This window comes from Netta rufina (assembly GCF_964035555.1).
Source record: "Netta rufina genome assembly, chromosome: 2".
Classification (NCBI taxonomy): Eukaryota; Metazoa; Chordata; class Aves; order Anseriformes; family Anatidae; genus Netta; species Netta rufina.
Genome location: NC_140124.1, coordinates 65,929,284 through 65,948,419, shown reverse-complemented (window position 1 = coordinate 65,948,419; position 19,136 = coordinate 65,929,284). Strand labels below are relative to the sequence as shown.

General features: G+C 41.3%; 1 protein-coding gene across 1 annotated transcript in view; it reads right to left on the bottom strand.

Moving 5' to 3' along the window:
* Nucleotides 1-9,255: 9,255 nt before the first annotated feature.
* The window catches only part of TRANK1 (tetratricopeptide repeat and ankyrin repeat containing 1), a 54,049-nt gene continuing 44,168 nt past the window's right edge, over nt 9,256-19,136 (bottom strand). The window contains exons 19-24 of the mRNA XM_084281306.1: nt 18,854-18,957; nt 18,357-18,489; nt 17,259-17,404; nt 12,400-15,473; nt 11,139-11,237; nt 9,256-9,964 (exon numbers count right to left, since the gene is read on the bottom strand). Coding sequence (XP_084137432.1) covers nt 9,852-9,964; nt 11,139-11,237; nt 12,400-15,473; nt 17,259-17,404; nt 18,357-18,489; nt 18,854-18,957 — 3,669 coding nt within the window. The 3' untranslated portion in view covers nt 9,256-9,851. The remainder of the gene's footprint in view (nt 9,965-11,138; nt 11,238-12,399; nt 15,474-17,258; nt 17,405-18,356; nt 18,490-18,853; nt 18,958-19,136) is intronic.

Sequence of the window (19,136 nt, the reverse complement as noted above, 5' to 3'; positions counted from 1 at the left end):
TTCCACGATTCATTAAAACAAAGACTTAAATGTTTTATACCTGCCTGATAAACATGGTTCTAATAAACATAACAGCACAGCTAACTTACAGCATTACTTAAAAAATAAAAATAAAAATTGCATAGCACCAGTTACCCTAAAACCTCACTGTTCTAAAAACTGATGGAGTTGCATACACAATATTAATATCCATACATACTGGACCCTGGAATGGGAGTCACCATGGCTATGACCTGTGAAACAGCACTCCTTGCCTTGAAGGTAATGTCACTTCAGGCTCAATCCTGTGAAGGAGCAGATTGACTGGGGGAAGGGACAGGACTTTAGAAGAAAATGGGTGAGACTAGCAATTGGCCAATATTCTTTTAGGCAACTCCACATTCAAGGGCTCCTTTCTTTTTGGGAATCCTGCCCAAGACTACTGGAAATGTAAAATTCCTGAGAAAAAGGCTGTATAGTGCATGTAAAGTGCTCCAAACTATGCAGATACTCACTGAGTGGAACATCACTAATAATATTGGAATATTTCAAAGCTCAGCATTATTTAAGCTGACAAGACAAGTCAGTAGCAGGTCTCCTTAAAATGTTATGCTCTAACCTGTCTATTTCTAGGGAAGCAGCCAATTTTTATTAAACTTTTTTTAAAAAACAAACAAACAAACAAAAACCTTCATCATGTGATTTCATAAAGCATTTCTAGCACAGGACAAGCAAATTCTACAATGACTAATTCACAGAGAGGAACACAGTACTGAACTAGAATGACATAGCTTCACAGAGAAGCTGAATTCACCCCTTCACAAAAGGGAATTACAAGGATTTACTTCTACAAGATCTAATGAGAAGTGTCTGAAATATTTACGTTATTTAAATCACTAACAATTGTACCTTTATTTAAACCACGAAGCTCTGTGCAGACTAATACTAAGATGGTCCATAGGTCATTTAGACTTGGTCTTCTACCAACCTCATTCCAAGATAGTTTCCACAGATTCAGAAGCACAGAACAATCCTAACAGACTTCAAAGATACTACCAATGATCCTCTTGCAACAAGACAGGATCAATATAGCAAAGATGACATGTATGGACACCCCCTATGCACATACACATAGCACATTCAGAGGACAGGCTAAAACCAGTATCAGAAGTTCGCAGGCCAGAAACTGAAATAAATGGTCTCATTTTCACAGAGTACTTGTTTGTGATGCCTATTAATCTGAAAATTCAACTCTTTGACTGGTGTTTAACTTAAAGCATCTGTCTTGAAGTGTTTCATGTGGAGTTTGAATATTCGTAAGCTCGCAAATCTCAGTCTAAAAATGTAGTTACAAAAACCACAAAATGAAACATGCAAACTCTCCCACTACCTGGGCAAGCGAGGAGGAATTCCCACTCCATGCTAACCTCCCTTTTATAAAAGATACACTTTTTTTTCTCCTCCTTTTTTACATGCAGACCACCAGTACTCAGTGATACCTGCTGAATTAGTAAATTTCCAACTATCTGTATTTTTTCTTCATGGGCATTAGGGAAGACTGATGACATCAGCTACACCAAGATAAACAAGTGAAGGGCATGGGTGTTGCCTTGTGCTTTGCCAATATTATTTCTTCTTTACATGTTAAATGAAAGCCTGAATGACAGAGTTGCCATAATGTAATACACAGCGAGACCTGGATACAATTCAGTGTGGGTGTGAAGGTTTTCCATGAAAACTGAATGCTCCAAGAACCAAGGCAGAAGCTCAGCAGCAATGGCTGTGGTCCCCTTCTCTGTAAGGAGGAGGGCATTCATAATCAGTTTTAAGCAAATAACTTCACACGGATGTCGCGTTAAGGGGTGTAGCTGATTAGCCGTTACGGGCCCGGTCAGATTCAGGATACTGAACCAGTCGGACATTCACCAAAAACACATTAACCGTCTGGGGGTCCAGTCAGACATTCACCAAAAACGCATTAACGGTCTGGGGGTCCGTTCGGACATTCACCAAAAATGCATAAACTGCCTGGGGGTCTGGTTAGATTCAGAACACTGAACTATCACGGATAACCACCCTCACCCTCGTTGCACTCAATGAGAGTTATCGCAATGCAATCAAGTATGGTTTATTACAGCAACAGATAATTAGGTTCTTTTGGATTGCCGGCGATAGTGACTGTCTGCAAAAGCGAGCTAGCATGCATAAAATACACAGGTGTTATAGGTGTTATAGATGTTATAGATGTTACAGGTGTTTATAGGTGTTACAGATGTTACAGGTGTTACAGATGTTATAGATGTTACAGGTGTTACAGGTGCGCAGCCTAGAAATAAACGCGTTAAAAAGGATCAGAGACTCTATAGAGATTTATAAGCAAGTATTTAGATCTCACCCAAAGGCGTCCCAATGGGGGGGGAAGAGAGGCTCAGCCCGTCGACTGATCCCAGGAGTCAGGAGGTCCTAAGGATGTTGTCCTCGGGATGGTATCTCCCCTGACGGTGGTATCTTCCCCAACATCCCCTTTCTCTTGGGCCAATTTATATTATTTTCTATCTTCTAGGTGGAGCTTGAGTGGCTCTAGTCAAGCATATCTTAGTTATGATTGGTGTAAAGTTTTCCCGTCTCCGTTTAAAGTAATAGGCTCCGAGGAATTCAGAGTGCATGCTCAGTGAGGGGTGGTCGCACCTTGGAGGCGGGTAGCTTTTGGGATGGAGGTGTGTTTTGGTATTATAATGATATTATAATGAGCAAAAAGTACACTAGGGTACAGCATTTGTCAAAACATGACAGGTCTTTGGCTTAGGGTGGCAAAAAGTGCAGCTTTGTGCACAAGAACAATCGAGGTCCCATCTGATTACAGAGCCTAGCCGTGGTGTCTCCACTCCACTCTATGCTCCGTGCTGTTCCTTAGAGCTAGCACACCAAGTTTCCCCAGCGCGATAGCATCTAAGGCTGGGAGCCTAGGGAACGCTCAGATAAAGCAGTTATGCCCTACCCTGAAAGCCTCTTCAATGCTGTACCTTTTCCTTAAAAATGTGAATGTTAGTTTTATTTTCCTAGTTACTTCAGGCATTTATACCACAACGGACTGCTAGCAGGAAAACCTTTAATTTTATTTACGCTGTGATAAGACAATATTCTCCTTCCCATGTTCTCAGAGAGCATGAAGGGAAAAGATTTCCCCTTGGGAATGAAAACAAATACTTAAAACATAGCAATTGCTTAAATATCTTGCTGAGTCGGAGTTCACAACAACTAATTATTAGGGAAGTGTTTTGGAATAAAACTGTGCAATATTACACAACAATGCTTTTAAGAGGAATACAGGAAGAAGGGGTAAAGTGGCCATCACTTACCACACATCCTGCTGTATTAATATAAGGTTCAAACAAGAGATTTTATTTCTTCATGAGGAGCTTGGAACTTGGAGAATTATCATATTTTAGACCCTGCCACCATCTTCCCACTACTGTAAATGGTTTTTCCTTCTTTCTTGTTTAGATGTCACTTTTGAATCACCAGGGAGAGATTTTAAGTCAGTTTCCATGCTTCTGAAGCCTTCTCTAAGTTTTTTTCAGCTCAACAAAGGTTTAGACAGGCAGAGGTGGGTGGATCACCTTGACAGCCTGCATCCACTACTCAGTTCCAAGGGTTTCAGTGCAACATGCATCTTGCATGTACCACGGCACATGTCATAGCTCTCAAGTCCCTTTGAGTCAAAGGCACTAGCTGGTGCCAGAACACTGTAGTTTCTACTAGGGGTGAGAAGGATTTTTAAATAAATGAAAAACCAATGGTGTATCTGGGCAATGTCCTTTATGCTAATTAAATGCTCAAAAAGAATTAAAGCACACAGATTGTTACTACCTGAAGAGACTGCCATGGAAAATGAAAGTCTGTGTTTATTTAGGCATAATATCACCAGAGAGGCAGCTAACAGCACTGATAATAGACTGGAAATGTAAATGAATTTCTCATCTCTGCTTGAACATCGCTCAAACCTTGCTTAATATAGCTCTAAAACTGTTAGCCAGAAATTTAAATTGCCATTAACCTTGGCCAGCAGTGGTTTCTGTCAAACCACGCCTAGGATCACAGGTCTGTGCACCAAGGAAAAGTGAATTAATCAAATATTCTGTGAATGGAGAAGGCAAGCAGAATCATAGAACCATCCAGGTTGGAAGAGACCTCCAAGATCACCTAGTCCAACCTCTGACCTAACAACACTAACAAGTCCTCCACTAAACCATATCACTAAGCTCTACATCTAAACGTCTTTTAAAGACCTCCAGGGATGGTGACTCCACCACTTCCCTGCGCAGCCTATTCCAATGCCTAACAACCCTTTCAGTAAAGAAGTTCTTCCTAATATCCTACCTAAAATACCCCTGGCGCAACTTTAGCCCGATCCCCCTTGTCCTGTCACCCTGCATGTGGAGAATAGACCAACCCCCACCTCGCTACAGCCTCCTTTAAGCTATCCATAGAGTGCAATAAGGTCACCCCTGAGACTCCTCCTCTCCAGGCTGAACAATCCCAGCTCCCTCAGCCACACCTCATAAGGCTTGTTCTCCAGACCCCTCACCAGCTTTATTGCCCTTCTCTGGACTCACTCAAGCACCTTGATGTCCTTCTTGTAGCATGGGGCCCAAAACTGAACACAATACTCAGGGTGCAGCCTCACCAGAGCCAAGTACTCTTCCATAGCCCTGCTGGCCACACTGTTTCTTATGCAAGCCAGGATGCTGTTGGCCTTCATAGCCACCTGAGCACACTGCTGACTTATATTCAGCTGACTATCAACCAATATTCCCAAGTCCTTCTCTGCCAGACAGCTTTCCTGTAGCGCTGCTTGGGGTTGTTGTGCCCCAGGTGCAGGACCCAGCACTTGGCCTTGTTGAACTTCATGCAGTTGACCTCAGCCCATCGGTGCAGCCTATCCAGATCCTCCTGCAGAGCCTTCCTACCCTTGAGCAGATCGACACACACCTAACTTGGTGTCATCTACAAACATACTGAGGGTGCACTCGATCCCCTCATCCAGATCATCAATGAAGATACTAAAGAGAACTGGCACTAGTACTGAGCCCTGGGGGACTCCACCGGCCTCCAACTGGATTTAACTCTATTCACCACGACTCTTTGGGCCTGGCTACCCAGACAGTTTCTAACCCAATGAAGCATACGATGCCAGCCCAACCCACGAGCAGTCAGTTTCTCGAGGAGAATGCTGTGGGAAATGGTGTCAAAAGCCTCACTGAAGTCAAGGTAGACCACATCCACAGCCTTTCCCTCATCCACTAAGCACGCCACCTTATCATGGAAGGAGATCAGGTTCGTCAAGCAGGACCTGCCTTTCATAAACCCATGCTGACATGGCCTGATCACCTGGTTGCTCTGCAAGTGCCGCGTGATAGCACTCAAGATAATCTGTTCCATGAGCTTCCCTGGCAGTGAGGTCAAACTTAACAGGCCTATAGTTTCCCGGGTCTACCCTCCGGCCCTTCTTGTAGATGGGTGTCACGTTTGCTAGTCGCCAGTCGACTGGGACCTTCCCTGATAGCCAGGACTGTCGATAAATGATGGGAAGTGGCTTGGCCAGTTCTTCTGCCAGTTCTCTCAGCACCCTTGGGTAGATCCGATCCGGCTCCATTGACTTGCGTACATCCAAGTACTGCAACAGGTCACCAAACATTTCCTCATTGATTGGGAGGGCCACATCCTGCTCCCCATACCCTTCCACCAGCTCAGGGTACTGGGTATCTAGAGAACAACTGGTCTTGCTGCTAACGACTGAGGCAAAGAAGGCATTAAGCACCTCAGCCTTTACCTCATCTCTCGTCACTAAGTTCCGTCCCGCATCCAGTAAAGGATGGAGATTCTCCTTTCTCGTCCTTTTTGTCTTAATGTATTTATAAAAACATTTTCTGTTGTCTTTAACAGCAGTAGTCAGATTGAGCTCCAGATGAGCTTTGGCCTTTCTAATTTTGTCCCTACACATCCCTACAACATCCTTATAATCTTTCTGAGTGGCCCACCCTCTTTTCCAAAGATCATAAACCCTCTTTTTTCTTTTTTTCCCTAAGCTCTAGCCACAGCTCTCCATTCAGCCAGGCCAGTCTTCTTCCACGCCAGCTTGTCTTTGGGCACGTGGGGACAGACCGCTCCTGAGCCATTAACATTTCCTTCCTGAGGAGGGCCCAGCCTTCCCAGACTCCTTTGCCCTTCAGAAGTGCCTCCCAAGGGACTCTGCCAACCAGTGTCCTGAACAGCTCAATGTCTGCCCTCCGGAAGTCTAAGACAGCGGTTTTACGGATCCCCCCACTGACTTTGCCAAAAATAGAGAACTCTACCATTTTGTAGTCACTCTGCCCAAGACAGCTCCCAACCACCACATCTCCCACCAGTCCTTCTCTGTTTGTGAACAGAAGGTCCAGCAGGGCACCTCCCCTGGGAGGCTCACTAACCAGCTGCATCAGGAAACTATCTTCCACGCTCTCCAGAAACCTCCTAGACTGCTTCCTCTGAGCTGTATTGCATGTCCAGGATATGTCCGGGAAGTTGAAGTCCCCCACACGGACAAGAACCGACGATTTTGCAACTTTTGCCGGCTGCCTGTAGAATTCCTCATCCTGGTTTGGTAGTCTGTAACAGCCCCCCACCAGGACGCTTGCCTTGTTGGCCTTCCCGCTGATCCTAACCCATAGGGAATCAGCCTTATCATCCCCAGTCTCAGCCTCAAGTTCCACAACATCAAAACACTCTGTAGTATAGAGAGCCACACACCACCCCTTCTGTGCTGCCTGTCCCTTCTGAAGAGCCTATAGCCAGCCATTGCAGCACTCCAGTCATGGGAGCAGTCCCATCACATTTATTACATTTCAGTGATGGCAACCCGGTCATAGCTAGCCTGCTGCACAATGGCTTCCAGCTCCTCCTGTTTGTTGCCCATGCTGCATGCATTGGTGTAGATGCACTTCAGCTGGGCAATTGCTTTCTCCCCTGGCCCTGACACTGGTCTCCCTGGCACACCTCTAACAAGCCTTATTCCCTCCCCATCCCCCTTCCTACCTAGTTTAAAGCCCTGTCAATGAGAGCCCTGCCAGCTCCTGCGCTGGTGTCTGTTTTCCCCTTTGAGACAGGTGGGACCCATCTGCAGTTAGCAGGCTGGGTACTGAGTAAAGCATCCTGTGATCAAAAAAAAAAATTAAAATAATTCCTGTGTTGGCACCAGCCTCTGAGCCACCTGTTTATTAGGTGGCCTTTCCAGATCCTCTGTGCACCCCTCCCTGCCACTGTAGGGATGGAGGAAAACATGACCTGTACTCCTGCTCCATCTACTAATAATCCCAGTCCCCTAAAGTCCCGTTTGATGGTCTTCAGGCTTCTGTCTTCACTATCATCTCTGCCAGCCTGGACTGTAAAAACAGGATAGTAGTCAGAGGGGTGAACCAGGTTAGGAAGTTTTCTGGCAATGTCCCTGGTCCTGGCCCAAGGGAGGCAGCAGACTGCCCTATGGGTAGGGTCAGGTCAACAAATAGGGCCCTCTGTTCCCCTGAGAAGGGAGTCGCCTACAACAATCACCCTTCTTTCTGTCTTCGTGGAGGCAGTCCTGAGGCGTGGAGTCGACTTCCTTGCCCTAGGCACCCTCCTGGGTAGACTTTCTACCTCCTCCTCAGCTACTGGTCTCTCAAGCTCCAGGACCTCCAACCTGTTGTGTAAGGGCATCTGGGGAGGCAGGACCGGTAGGAAGGGGCATTGCCTGTTATGTTGAGCAGGGACCTGCTTCCATTCCTCCTCATTTCCTAGGTCCCTTCCCTCTGCTTGACAGGGACAGGGGCTCCGCCACTGTGTGGGGTGTCTCACCCTGGTGCCTTTCCTTCAGGCCTTGCAGGGAGTTGCTCCACAGGTCTATCTCTTGTTCACACTCCCTGATAGCCCTCAACCTCTCCACCTCCACCTTGAGCTCTGCCACCAGGCTGACCAGGTCATCCACCTGCTCACAACTCTCACACACAGTGTCTCTGCTGCCCTCAGAGGGGAGCAACAAGTTCAGGCACTCTGTGCATCCAGAGACCTGAAGTGCCGCCTTTTTGAGCTGGCACTCAGTCTGGGTGGCCACAGACTTTCTAAAAAGAGCTGTCTGCTTAGTGATGACCATGGTGGTTTACCTATAGGTAGGCGGCTGGTTGTTCTTGTGAGTAGGGCGGAACACTCTGCCCTGCCTACGGGCACCCTGTCTGCACAAACCGCCATGCCTCGCCCTGTTTGCCCATCCTGGTCACCGCGCTTTTTTGAACGGCCTGGGAGGGGGCGCTGCTGGCTCCGCCTACTCGTCAGCCTCCCACGAGAGGGCTGCCAGGTTTGGTGGTTCCTGCGGCTGCTTTGAGTGGCTTCGATGCTGCAAAAAAGCTCTGCCCACCTCGATTCCCCGCTCCGGGAATACTCAAATACTCAAGTCAAGGAATTTCTCAGAAACGTTTCCAGGAGTAATTTCAAATGCAAAATACATATCATTATAGAAAATATAACCAGTTAAGGTACATCAATGCTCTAACTTTCCTAATCCTTGATTTTTATGCAATGCAAGTGACTAGCACTGCATTTTATCAATGTATATTTTTAAACTGTTTTATAGGTGCTTGCTTAAGCAACAAGACTTCTTTAATAAGCAGCACTGAGTAAAGAGTCTTCTGGCAGACAACAGCAATTACAATGCAATATATAACCATTACTGCTGCCCACGTTGCTGTGTTATGCAGCAGAATTTCATTTTTATCCATAGAAAGTGTCCCACTTCCAAACCATTGAGCATACTAACACGTTACTAAGCTTTTGGCAAAAGGTAATTATTATAACAGTTTGTTATGTATACAAAGCAGTTCCCTTTTCAAGGCAAACTATTTCAACAAGTAAATAGTACACTAACTACGTTGCTAAACGAGACTAGAGTATGCTGGAGATACTGAAGTCCCAGAAGTAAAATAGTGCCAGTATGAACTGGTACTCTGGCCCAACTTGTAACCCTACTCATGTAGTCAGTCACCTGTGGCTTTCATAAAAACATTCAAAATAAGACAAAAAGTCACATTAGTTTAAACATCTTACAAATTTTATAAAGTGTTATTATACATTACAAAAAGGCTTTCATCAATTAAAATCTATAAAACACAATGTATAATACTCTTTAAAGAAAGATTATCTATATTTCAATCTGTACAGGTAACAGCTTATATCAAAACTTTATCAAATAGAAGAAAGCCCATAATTTTCATACCTATCTAATTATAAGTATGTACATTGTCAAAAAAACACTTGTGTGTTTAGAAATGACTTTTCTTGTCTACAGAAATATAAAGAGATACTCCAAGTACCTCCCCGATGACTCAAAAAGTTGCTGACTCAGGAGAGAGTAGGTTTACAATGGTAATTTAAAAACACCAATTAAAACCTCTTAAAATCAGAGAAACTGTGTTCTTATTTTTCTGAGTATTCCAGCTCAGAAGAATGACAATGTAAATTAACAGTGAAAAAGAAAATGAAGACCGGAGAGAAAAATATCCCTGAGATAAGGCATAAACAGAATTACTCTTCCTACTTGCTTGTTTCTTTGGCTTTTGATTACTTTCAAGATACCACGTAGTTTGAAAGGAAGTTTGTCCTGTCATAGGTTTTATCAATTACACCATCACAAGACTGGTAATTATTCTGACACAATACAAGTGATGAAAAACAATAGCGTAAGTTCCTCTTTTTCTTCACCCTTTTCCTATTTGACCCCATCCCCTTATTCTTCTTAATAATTGTAGAATTTTATTCTAAAATTAGACAGCTAGAGGATAGAAGAGCTACCTGCATATTATTTCTAATTACAATTTCCCATATCTTCCTTTTTTTCTTGATATTTTTTTCCAGGCAAGTTCTTCAAAAGCCATTCTTTCATCTTCTACTTCATCTTCCAAGTCTTTATCATGTACAAAGTCTGTATAAAAAAACAAGAAATTAATGCCAAATTGGAAAACGTGACATCTTGTTCTCTTAACAGCAGAACAAGCTACATCACTACAATTTTATATTTCAGTGTAATATCTTCATATGTGTATAATCATGTTTAAGAAGCATTATGTGTATCATTAATTAACATTATTAGGAACACTGCTAGAAAGGAGTGACTCCTAAGCCCCTTGCTGCACTACATTGCCCTTGTTACATTGAACATCTGTTTCTATTGTCATGGTTTTTGATTTATTTATTTTTTTTAAGAATGTCTTCCTCTCTCAAGGTTCAATTTCAGCACACAATACATTTGCTTATTGACTTCAGAAGAGGGAAAGAGCATACAGTTACTTGTAAGACTGTGAGAGCACTCCCATGCAGTCTTAACTACATCTTTCTTGGAATAGAAAGGTGTTAACACTTTTTATGCAATTTTTGCAATTCTATACCACTTAAATATATGCTAAACCTTAAATATACTGGAGGGCAAAATGAAGTTTTAAACTTGTCCTCAAAGAATGTAATAGATTGCACCCAAGTATGTTGCTTTGCTTTACACCAAAAGTGAAATGACTAAAAAAAAAAAAAAAAAAAGAAATCCAACAGCATGTAGTTTTTTTATTATTATTATTATTATTTCTCCTCCACATAAATCTTATAAAGCAAGTTAGTTTTATTAGGAAGCTGATTTTCAAGAACTTGGGACCACAGTGTTAACTGCCAATAAATGCACTCTTGCAGCATAGTTGGGGAACAGCACTAACTTACTAGGAAAGATGAAGATAGCTTCTCTTCTGTTCCCTGGCCAAGTTTCTATCCTGAAGACTGCACCTGAACCATAGGTACATGTACCTCTGTATGCACACACACACGCACATACTTCGTGCACACTCAGATCCACTGTGTGCCAGGAGAGGGGGCTTGCTCCATTTGGGCCACCCTGGAGCCAGATGTAACTCTCCTACTCTTTTATAAAGAGCTGCTGAGGGAAGTCCAGATAACTCGTGTCTTTGCAGAGTTCACCTGTGAAGTTTCTTGTTGCCTAGAGGGTAGTGAACATCCACAACACCGCTGACCCAGAGATTAAAGTGATGCTAAGAGACCATTACCAAACAGTGACCTCTAGGGGGCACAGAAGTCTGTGTAATTTGAAAACTTACCTTCCTTAATCCTATGCAAATCCATTTTCTTCAGCCATTTATGAGCCTCATCAATTACAGCAAACAATTTGTTGGCACGTTTGGTTATTATTTCTTCAGCTGAAATGAAGCAAAGTTAGCATTCTGTAGGAACACTAGCTGAGAGATTGACAGCCAAACATGGTGACACAGAGACATGCATGATGCTGATGCAAAGCTAGGAGTCCCGGTTTCCAGTGATTTCATGTACAGAAAAAATTCACTACCATGCATAAAGATGCATGGCACTCCCCAAAATAATCAACATTAATAGCACTATAAGGATGGAGAGATGAGCTTCTCCTGTCATACTGTCCCTTTTTGGGGAATTAAAATTCCTGGCTTTCATTATCCTTCTGAAATTCCACATGTCAAAGAAACACAAGGACCCAAGATGTTGCAATCCTTTTTCAACAGCACCATTAAGGACATGAAAAGCACTCTTTATAAAATGAGGGAAAACTAGTCTCATTTCTGTAAATATACTTCTACTGAGTGGAAAAACAAGGCAACATTCAAAGAATTGTCATAAAGAAATCAACTATTACTCAATTCAATCTACTACATCCATTATATCATCCATTATACCAGTGAACTGCCATGGTTCACTGAGCAGAAACCTAACTAAGTAATCAGAAAACTTTATTCATATAAAAAACCCTGTCCATTAGGAGTAAAGAGAAAGCTTGAACGTTAATGTGAAGACCACAACTTAATGGTCAATTACAAACGTAATGTATTGCACTGATCAGAGCTGAAGAATATTAAATACTCCAGTTTTTCATTACTGTCAGCCATCACGGGCAACGTGACAACTTGACAGGGTTGGTGGATTTCTACAACTAAAGCCAGTAACAATATTTTGATTTAAGATGTCACTTTCCCACAGCAAGCACCCTAAACAATTCTGCTCCTAGGCTACTCATTCAGTGATTCAATTTCACTTGAAAAAATTATCATACAATAATGCTTTCAGCATGTGAGAAAGAAATCATATATCAAAATAATGATAAATAAATACAATATATGTATTTGCTAAGTACCATAACTTACTGGACTTCGTAACACTAGTTTTTCCTTTTAAATATTTTCTTACTGTCTCAGTACCTTTCCCCCTCAGCTACCTGACATAGCACTTTCTTATTTCTTTCTACCACATGAAGATTTTTGAATGGAGCTTTGTCTAGAAGGCTGGCCACAGATGGCATATTAAATTGTTTAAAAGAAAACTGATAAATCCTACCTTCAGCCCAGGCTTTTCTCTCATAGATTTCCTCTACTGCATCTGAAATCATCTTAATATTCTCTTTTATTTTTCTCTGGTGTAATTTGGGGCCTTCTTTATATGCTAGATGTTCTTGGGTGCAAGCCTTTTCTGTAATGGCCTCTACTATTTCAAGTCCATCTTGTATTTTTGGATCTATTTCTCTTCTGAAAAAGTCAGCATAGTTTCTGTAGGCAGTGTTATTATTTTTGTGTTCATCCGTGTTTCTGTGCTCTATATAAGCTTCACTGGCCACGGTAACTGCATTTCTCTCCACCTGCAACTTTTCTTCCCCACTGATGTCTGTTGGTGTCACACCTTCAGGAGCATCTGCTTCCATGTTTTCTGTTTGGCTGAAGTAGTTCTCAGCACTCTGGATAAATCTGACTCCACAGAGGTCACACTGGGTTTGGTCAATATCTGCTTTTCTGAAGACTGCTGATAGAAAATTCTCTCTTCCCATGGCAACAGGCTCAGCTTTGGAGCAGGCCTTCCTTTTCCACTTCATGTACATAGACACAAAATGGAAAACACGGTGCAGCTGGCGCTGAGCAGATGCTTTCTGCTCTTGCTTCTGTTGCTTGCTGAGTGCAATCACTTCCAGGGGATCCTTTTGGTCATCTAAGCACTGATTGCTTTCAAGTTCCTTTTCTATCTCATCAGCATATTCTGTCTTATCCAAAGAGGTTATAAACCTGTCAAGGTTTACAGTTTCATACAGAATACCTCGTGTGGGTGGATGCCCCTGAGCGTACACAGAGTCCCACTTCCATCGGCAGTCAACTAAGTACTCTGCATCTCGCTCTGTCAGAAGCTCTTGCAGGCCTACAGCAATTTCTCTTACATGTGTAGCATTAGCCACTTGTTCCACTACTTTTAGCAATCTTTTAGGCACTTTAGAGGGAAAGTCTTTTCTCATTGATTTCAGCATTGCCTTTATTTCAGGGAAGTGTTGGTATAAGAGATATTTACACGTAGAATTCTGCACCTGGTCAGCATTCAGTATCATCACTAAGCACAGCACTATAGTTCGCTCAGCTTCTCCTGAAGTTATGCACTCAGGATCCGCAAAAGCATCCAGAACGACACGGAACCTCCCATGAACTCCACATAAAATTTTTGCTAGATAACAGAGATGAAATCTGAAATCCTGTTCAGCTGTATATATGTCCTTTGGTCTATACTCTTGTATAATGGAAAATGTCTCTGTAAATTCTTTGTTATAGTCCTTGCTTCTGAACAAAAAATCCCAGTAATGAATAAGAGCAATGTAACTCTTTGGAAAGCACAGAGTAACATTCTTGTTGAGACGCATCAGGACAGCACAACAGAGAATGTACTGGAACTCCAACATCATCACCGTATTTCCTATGCTTGGAATCAGGAATCTTGTGCATTTCTTGACCAGGACATTCATAAAACGGAAAAACAGTCTTTTACAGTTTTCTGGGTTCTTATGAACATAAAATTGCTCAAATGAATTTTCAAGAAGTCTAATGAAACACAAGTGTGTTCCTGTATTTTCTGTATTTTTGTCAGGTAGCAACATTCCATGTCTGCCATCTATTCCTTTGATCTCTCCTCTGTGATGTTTGCACTTTGGGGAGTCCTTTGCCTTTGACAAAGCAAGGTTTAGCTCTCTGTTATAATCATCCTCTTCCTCAAAAAGAAGTTTCTCAAATTCTTCAGGATATCCTGAAGATAAGAGAAAAACCTTCATGGCACTTAACCACAAGTCACTTGACTCTCTTCTTGCCCTAGCATCTTCATTTTGAAATTTAAATGTAATGTACTCATTCAACACTGCTCTACAGGGTTTGGAAACAATGTTACTGAACACCAGTATTTCTTTGCATGCCTTTGGGTTCTCTGACAGTATTCTCAAATGAAAATGATTAGGAAAAAACATTTCTAGGAGGGCTTTACATGATGCATATTTGTCAGGAGTCAAAAAGTCAAAGCTTTTGCACTGACTCAGTAGCTCTTCAGGGAAAGTGCGTGTAGCTTCCAAAAGCAGTCCATTTATTGCTGCCAGATGCATTTTACATTGAAATACTGTCCTTGCTTCATGGCGCAACAAGGGCTTATGTAAATCCTCACAGGTTTCATCTTCACAGTTCAAGCCAACAATGAACTTGCTACAAATACCAGGGTAATGCTTCTTCCGTAACTCACGGATGATAGAACACAACCTGCTTAGCAAGTGCTGCTTCAAAGCTGATTTTACATCCTCTGTGCTTACTGAGAAATTACCTTTTGTCTTCCTCTCTTTTAGACTTGACTTGTCTGACAAAAACTTTAGGATGGGTTCGCCTTCATTTTGAGACACCTGGCAACAACTGTCACCTGTTGGAACAATCCCAAAATAGGCGAAGCATGATTTCACCATATCTTTCTCTGCATTGGTGGCTGCTTTCTTCAAACTTTTAACCAGACCTAGAAGAGCTATTAAGCCACGTGTTGCCTTAAAGAGGATGTCCTGGCTTGGAGCATTGCAGCGAGATAACACAAAGAGAACTTCAACTGCACCAGCAGAATGATTCAGAGATAGAAACTGACAGTATGCGCTGCTCAGCTTTGCAAAGTCTCCCTTCAGAGCTCCCTGCAAAAATACAGCTTCAGCAATGCCAGACTTCTGCTTAGTTTCTTCACAAAGCTCAAGGGCTTCTCTTAGCATGCCCTCTCTGTCTGCCATGTCCAATTCCGAACAGTGAGTCATATCAGCACGGGCTGCAGCAAGCAAGCAAGATGCACGGAACTCTTTTATAGTTGTGAGGTTGGCTGCTTCCCGAGCAAACCCGTGTTGTTTCATTAGCTTTGCAGCTTCTTCCTGCCGACCTTCTCTTTTCAGTAAGTCTGCTGTTTGGCGCAAGCATCCACGAGATTTCAGAAACTCAAGCTGATCCTCTATATCAAGTTTTGAGAGGACCCGCATCATTTCCTCAGTTTTATTCATACTTAGGTACTTTGCAGCTGCTTCCAAATACAGCTGGTTTGCTGTACATGGAAGTTTGGAAACCATTTGTCCTCTTGTATTTAAGATCTCTTCATATCTGAAATAAAACATACATCAATTTACTACCATGGATGATGAACCTAGAATGATTAACCTAGGTTAGACACGAAATAACTATTTTTTTTTTGTTAAGTCCCCCAAACATGAAACAAATAGCTGTCCCAAGAAGCCCTTGTTTTTTAAAAGGCCAACTATTTCAAGCACCATGCCTGTCAAGCAAAAAACAATCACATCATCCTGAAAGACCTACAAAAAGAATTTAGTTACAACATAAAGATGCCTGAAACAAGATCATTAAAATTTCTGGTATGACCAAGATTGCAAGGTTTACAGCATTAGTAAATCTTTATCCATGCTGTCATAACACTACTTCCAATTATTTTAACCACATTTTGCCAGTGATAATCTTCCATTTGTTAAAGTAAGCTTCAATGTTGAATTGTTCTTTGTATGAATAGAAGCCAGAATTAAATAAAACAGAATATCAATAAATTCTCCACAGGCCAATATAGATAATACCCTGTAAAACTTACATAAACCAGTCAGTTTAGAGAACTGTTTCAATTCTGTTGTATGTCTCTACATACACTTTGCTACCTACCCAGTGCCTGTACAGAGTACCTAGCTGCATCTTTCAAAACATACACTTTAAAGCACTCAGCAATTAATTATTTCTGTCTGAAGCCAAATTATTAAGATACACCCTAAGCCAGTCTTTCAAACGGGTTCTCTCCTGCATGCTGAGAATGATTAATTTTTTCCTCATGGGTGAGTAAATTGTTATAAGCCTATCATTACTATTTTCTGATGATAGTGATGGGAGTGCAGATTTTAGTACCTTTACTGATAAATTTGCATGAATGATTTGGGGAGGATGATTTTAAAAAATCATTAGTTGGTAAGGTGAGTTTAATGCTTGAAGTTTTGGACCAAACTATCTCTACATATTAAACTAGCTTTAGTCCTCTAAAAAAAGTTGCCATAGCATAGGAATTATTAAATATACATCACAAAGGATCTCAGTGAATGTGTGTACTTATTGTAGGCCTTGCTGAAAGTCTAACTAGTGTATATATTAGTAAAATGTCATCAAATTATTTGTAATGAAAGGTGTGGCCAATTAATGAACTGTTTGCATAAGAGTGTTCCAATGAGGTCACAAGGATGCTGCCAGATGCAAAGTTCTGTCAAAAAGATACTAATAAAATCAGTTTATCACAAACAGTGTGAAACGGTTCTTAATTGTCCTGAGTGACCATGGCAGAGTTGGTACGGTAAAGCTCATCCCAGAGACTGCAACCGAGATTCATCTTAGAGAGGCAGTATGAGTTGGTCATTTACTATTGTTTGCTCTAAGTTAAAAGATTTTGAGAAGCAAATAGTTCAATTGCCACAATGACTACTGTATTACATACCACATATCTAATGGTTATACACCTGCAGAAGTCAGCGACAAAGTGACTAAGTCCCTGAAGTATTAGAAAAGTAGTATTTAATTTCTGTTAAACATTTTGATATACTTAAAAAAAGGACTGGCCAAAAAAATGTGCATGACTAGTAATACAGAATTGGAAAAATAGTGTAGTTTTCCTACTAGGCTAGGAAAATGAAGCTAGTCACTGCTCAAGCAGTGACTATAGTGGAATGCTTTGCCCATGTTATCAGGACCCCAGTGAGAATTCAGACAAAGTTAATTTAACTTCATATGAAACCAAATCACCAGCCAAAACTCTTATTAAAATTTTAAGGAAAGCCAGCTGCATTATGCCGAAGTTGGAGACAGAAGATAGAGAATTATTTTCAATGCAGTCTTGAAAGGTACCTTTCAACTGCCTTTGCTGCTTCTTCATAGAGCTCCTCCTGACAATACATCTTAATTGCCAGACCAAACTCCTCAATTTGTTCATAACATTCAGATGCTTCTTTGTAGCACTGGATTTTCTGATAGTATACTGCAGCTTCTTTCATCTGCAATGCAGAAGTCAATAAGGAAAATGAAGTACTCGAAACATCCAAAACTACACAAATAGAATAAATTTAGTAATTCCATCATGTAGGTGTTTTATACAAAAGCACACTCTAATAAAATGTACTCTAAGTTTTTAACGTAATCAAATACTTAAAGTAACCATTATTAAAACTGAACAGATTTGAAAAAAAGCCTTCAAAATAATTGTGTTGGAAAAACTAGAACATAAAATTAAATGTATTACAGGATTTCCAAAGTACTTGCTATCCTCTGCCTGCTATTAAAAAAAACACCACACATGCTTCTGTTGACTTGCAAATTGCTCAAAATTAAACAGTATTAAATTAAAACAGTTCTATCTGCAGAAAGGGAACCTTCATCTAGCATCTCAAATATTTTGGAAAAATTACTTTATATTACACTTCGTCTTTTGGTGGAAATGCACTGCAGACAGAAAGATTTAAATACCCTCACAAGCTTAGAAAATTTTTGTGAGTACATTGCTTAACCCTTGCAAGTTTCAGGGTTTCATTTAGGTGGCTGTAATCAGTGTAGCTACAATATCAGAGTATTATATGAATGATGTAGCAGGTAAAGTTTCGTGAATCAATCCATAATCGGCTTTCAACTGCAAAGCAGAAATGACTGGTGACATTTGAGGAAAGCCAAAGAAATAAACTTAGACTATATAATTGCATCATCCTCCGATTCATTGCTATTACAGCTGTTCTATGAAATGCTTCCGTCTTGAACATGTTTCTCTTGAATGGCCCAGCTTAAAGAGCTGTTTTAGTTCTACTACCATGCCACAGAAAGATGCTATTATCTTATGAGTTCTGAAAGAGATCACCTTTACAAATTCTATAAACATGTACAAGCGCCAAATCGGAGGGAAAAGATCTGTAGCAAAATGAAAAGGGATAAGGAGAGGATAGGGTAAGGATTTAATACCTTTCCTAACTTTTTACACAGTTCTGCACAAAGTCGGAACTCCTTCGACTGAAGCAGGCATTTTAGTGATAGCTTTGGTTCTCCACACTCCAAATAAGTTTTTGCCAATGTCATATATTCCATCTGCTTTTCCCTGTAGAAAGTAAAAAAATAAGTTAGTTACAGTCATTTTAAATGATATTTAAAAATTACAGGACCTGTCACTGAATCTAACCATATAACCAATCTAACATCATATGTTCTTCACACTTAAACTGAGGAGGTAAAGCAAATAAGCAGTGGGATTAACTGGAGTTGAGCACTACTGATGGCATATGCTATCCTATCTATATCCAAGAAAAAAAGCCTCCTGAGGTAAAGCAAATCATGTTGCATCTCTCTGACATAACCAGAGAGCTGACATAACCACAGGACATCTTTTCCCTGGGTATCTTCCCCCCATGCACCCATGAGGTGGCAACTTAGAATGACACCCACTCACATGCATTTATACTTACCTGGGGCTGCTTTTCTTCAAGTGCACTTTGAGAACAGCATCATGTGCCAGGGCCAGCTTTGACTTCTCCAATGCTCCTCCCTTTTGGTAACATTTGGCTGCCACCTGGGTGAGATCATACACAGCATTCACACACGTGCATCCAACTCATGGCTTATCACATATACACAACACTTAATTTTACAGTCACTGTAACAGAAAACAAAGACTGGCAGAGTGCCTAGAAGAAGGAAAAGGAAAAAGGTTGCGGAATGTTTTTAGGACAAAAGGAAAAGCTATGAAGT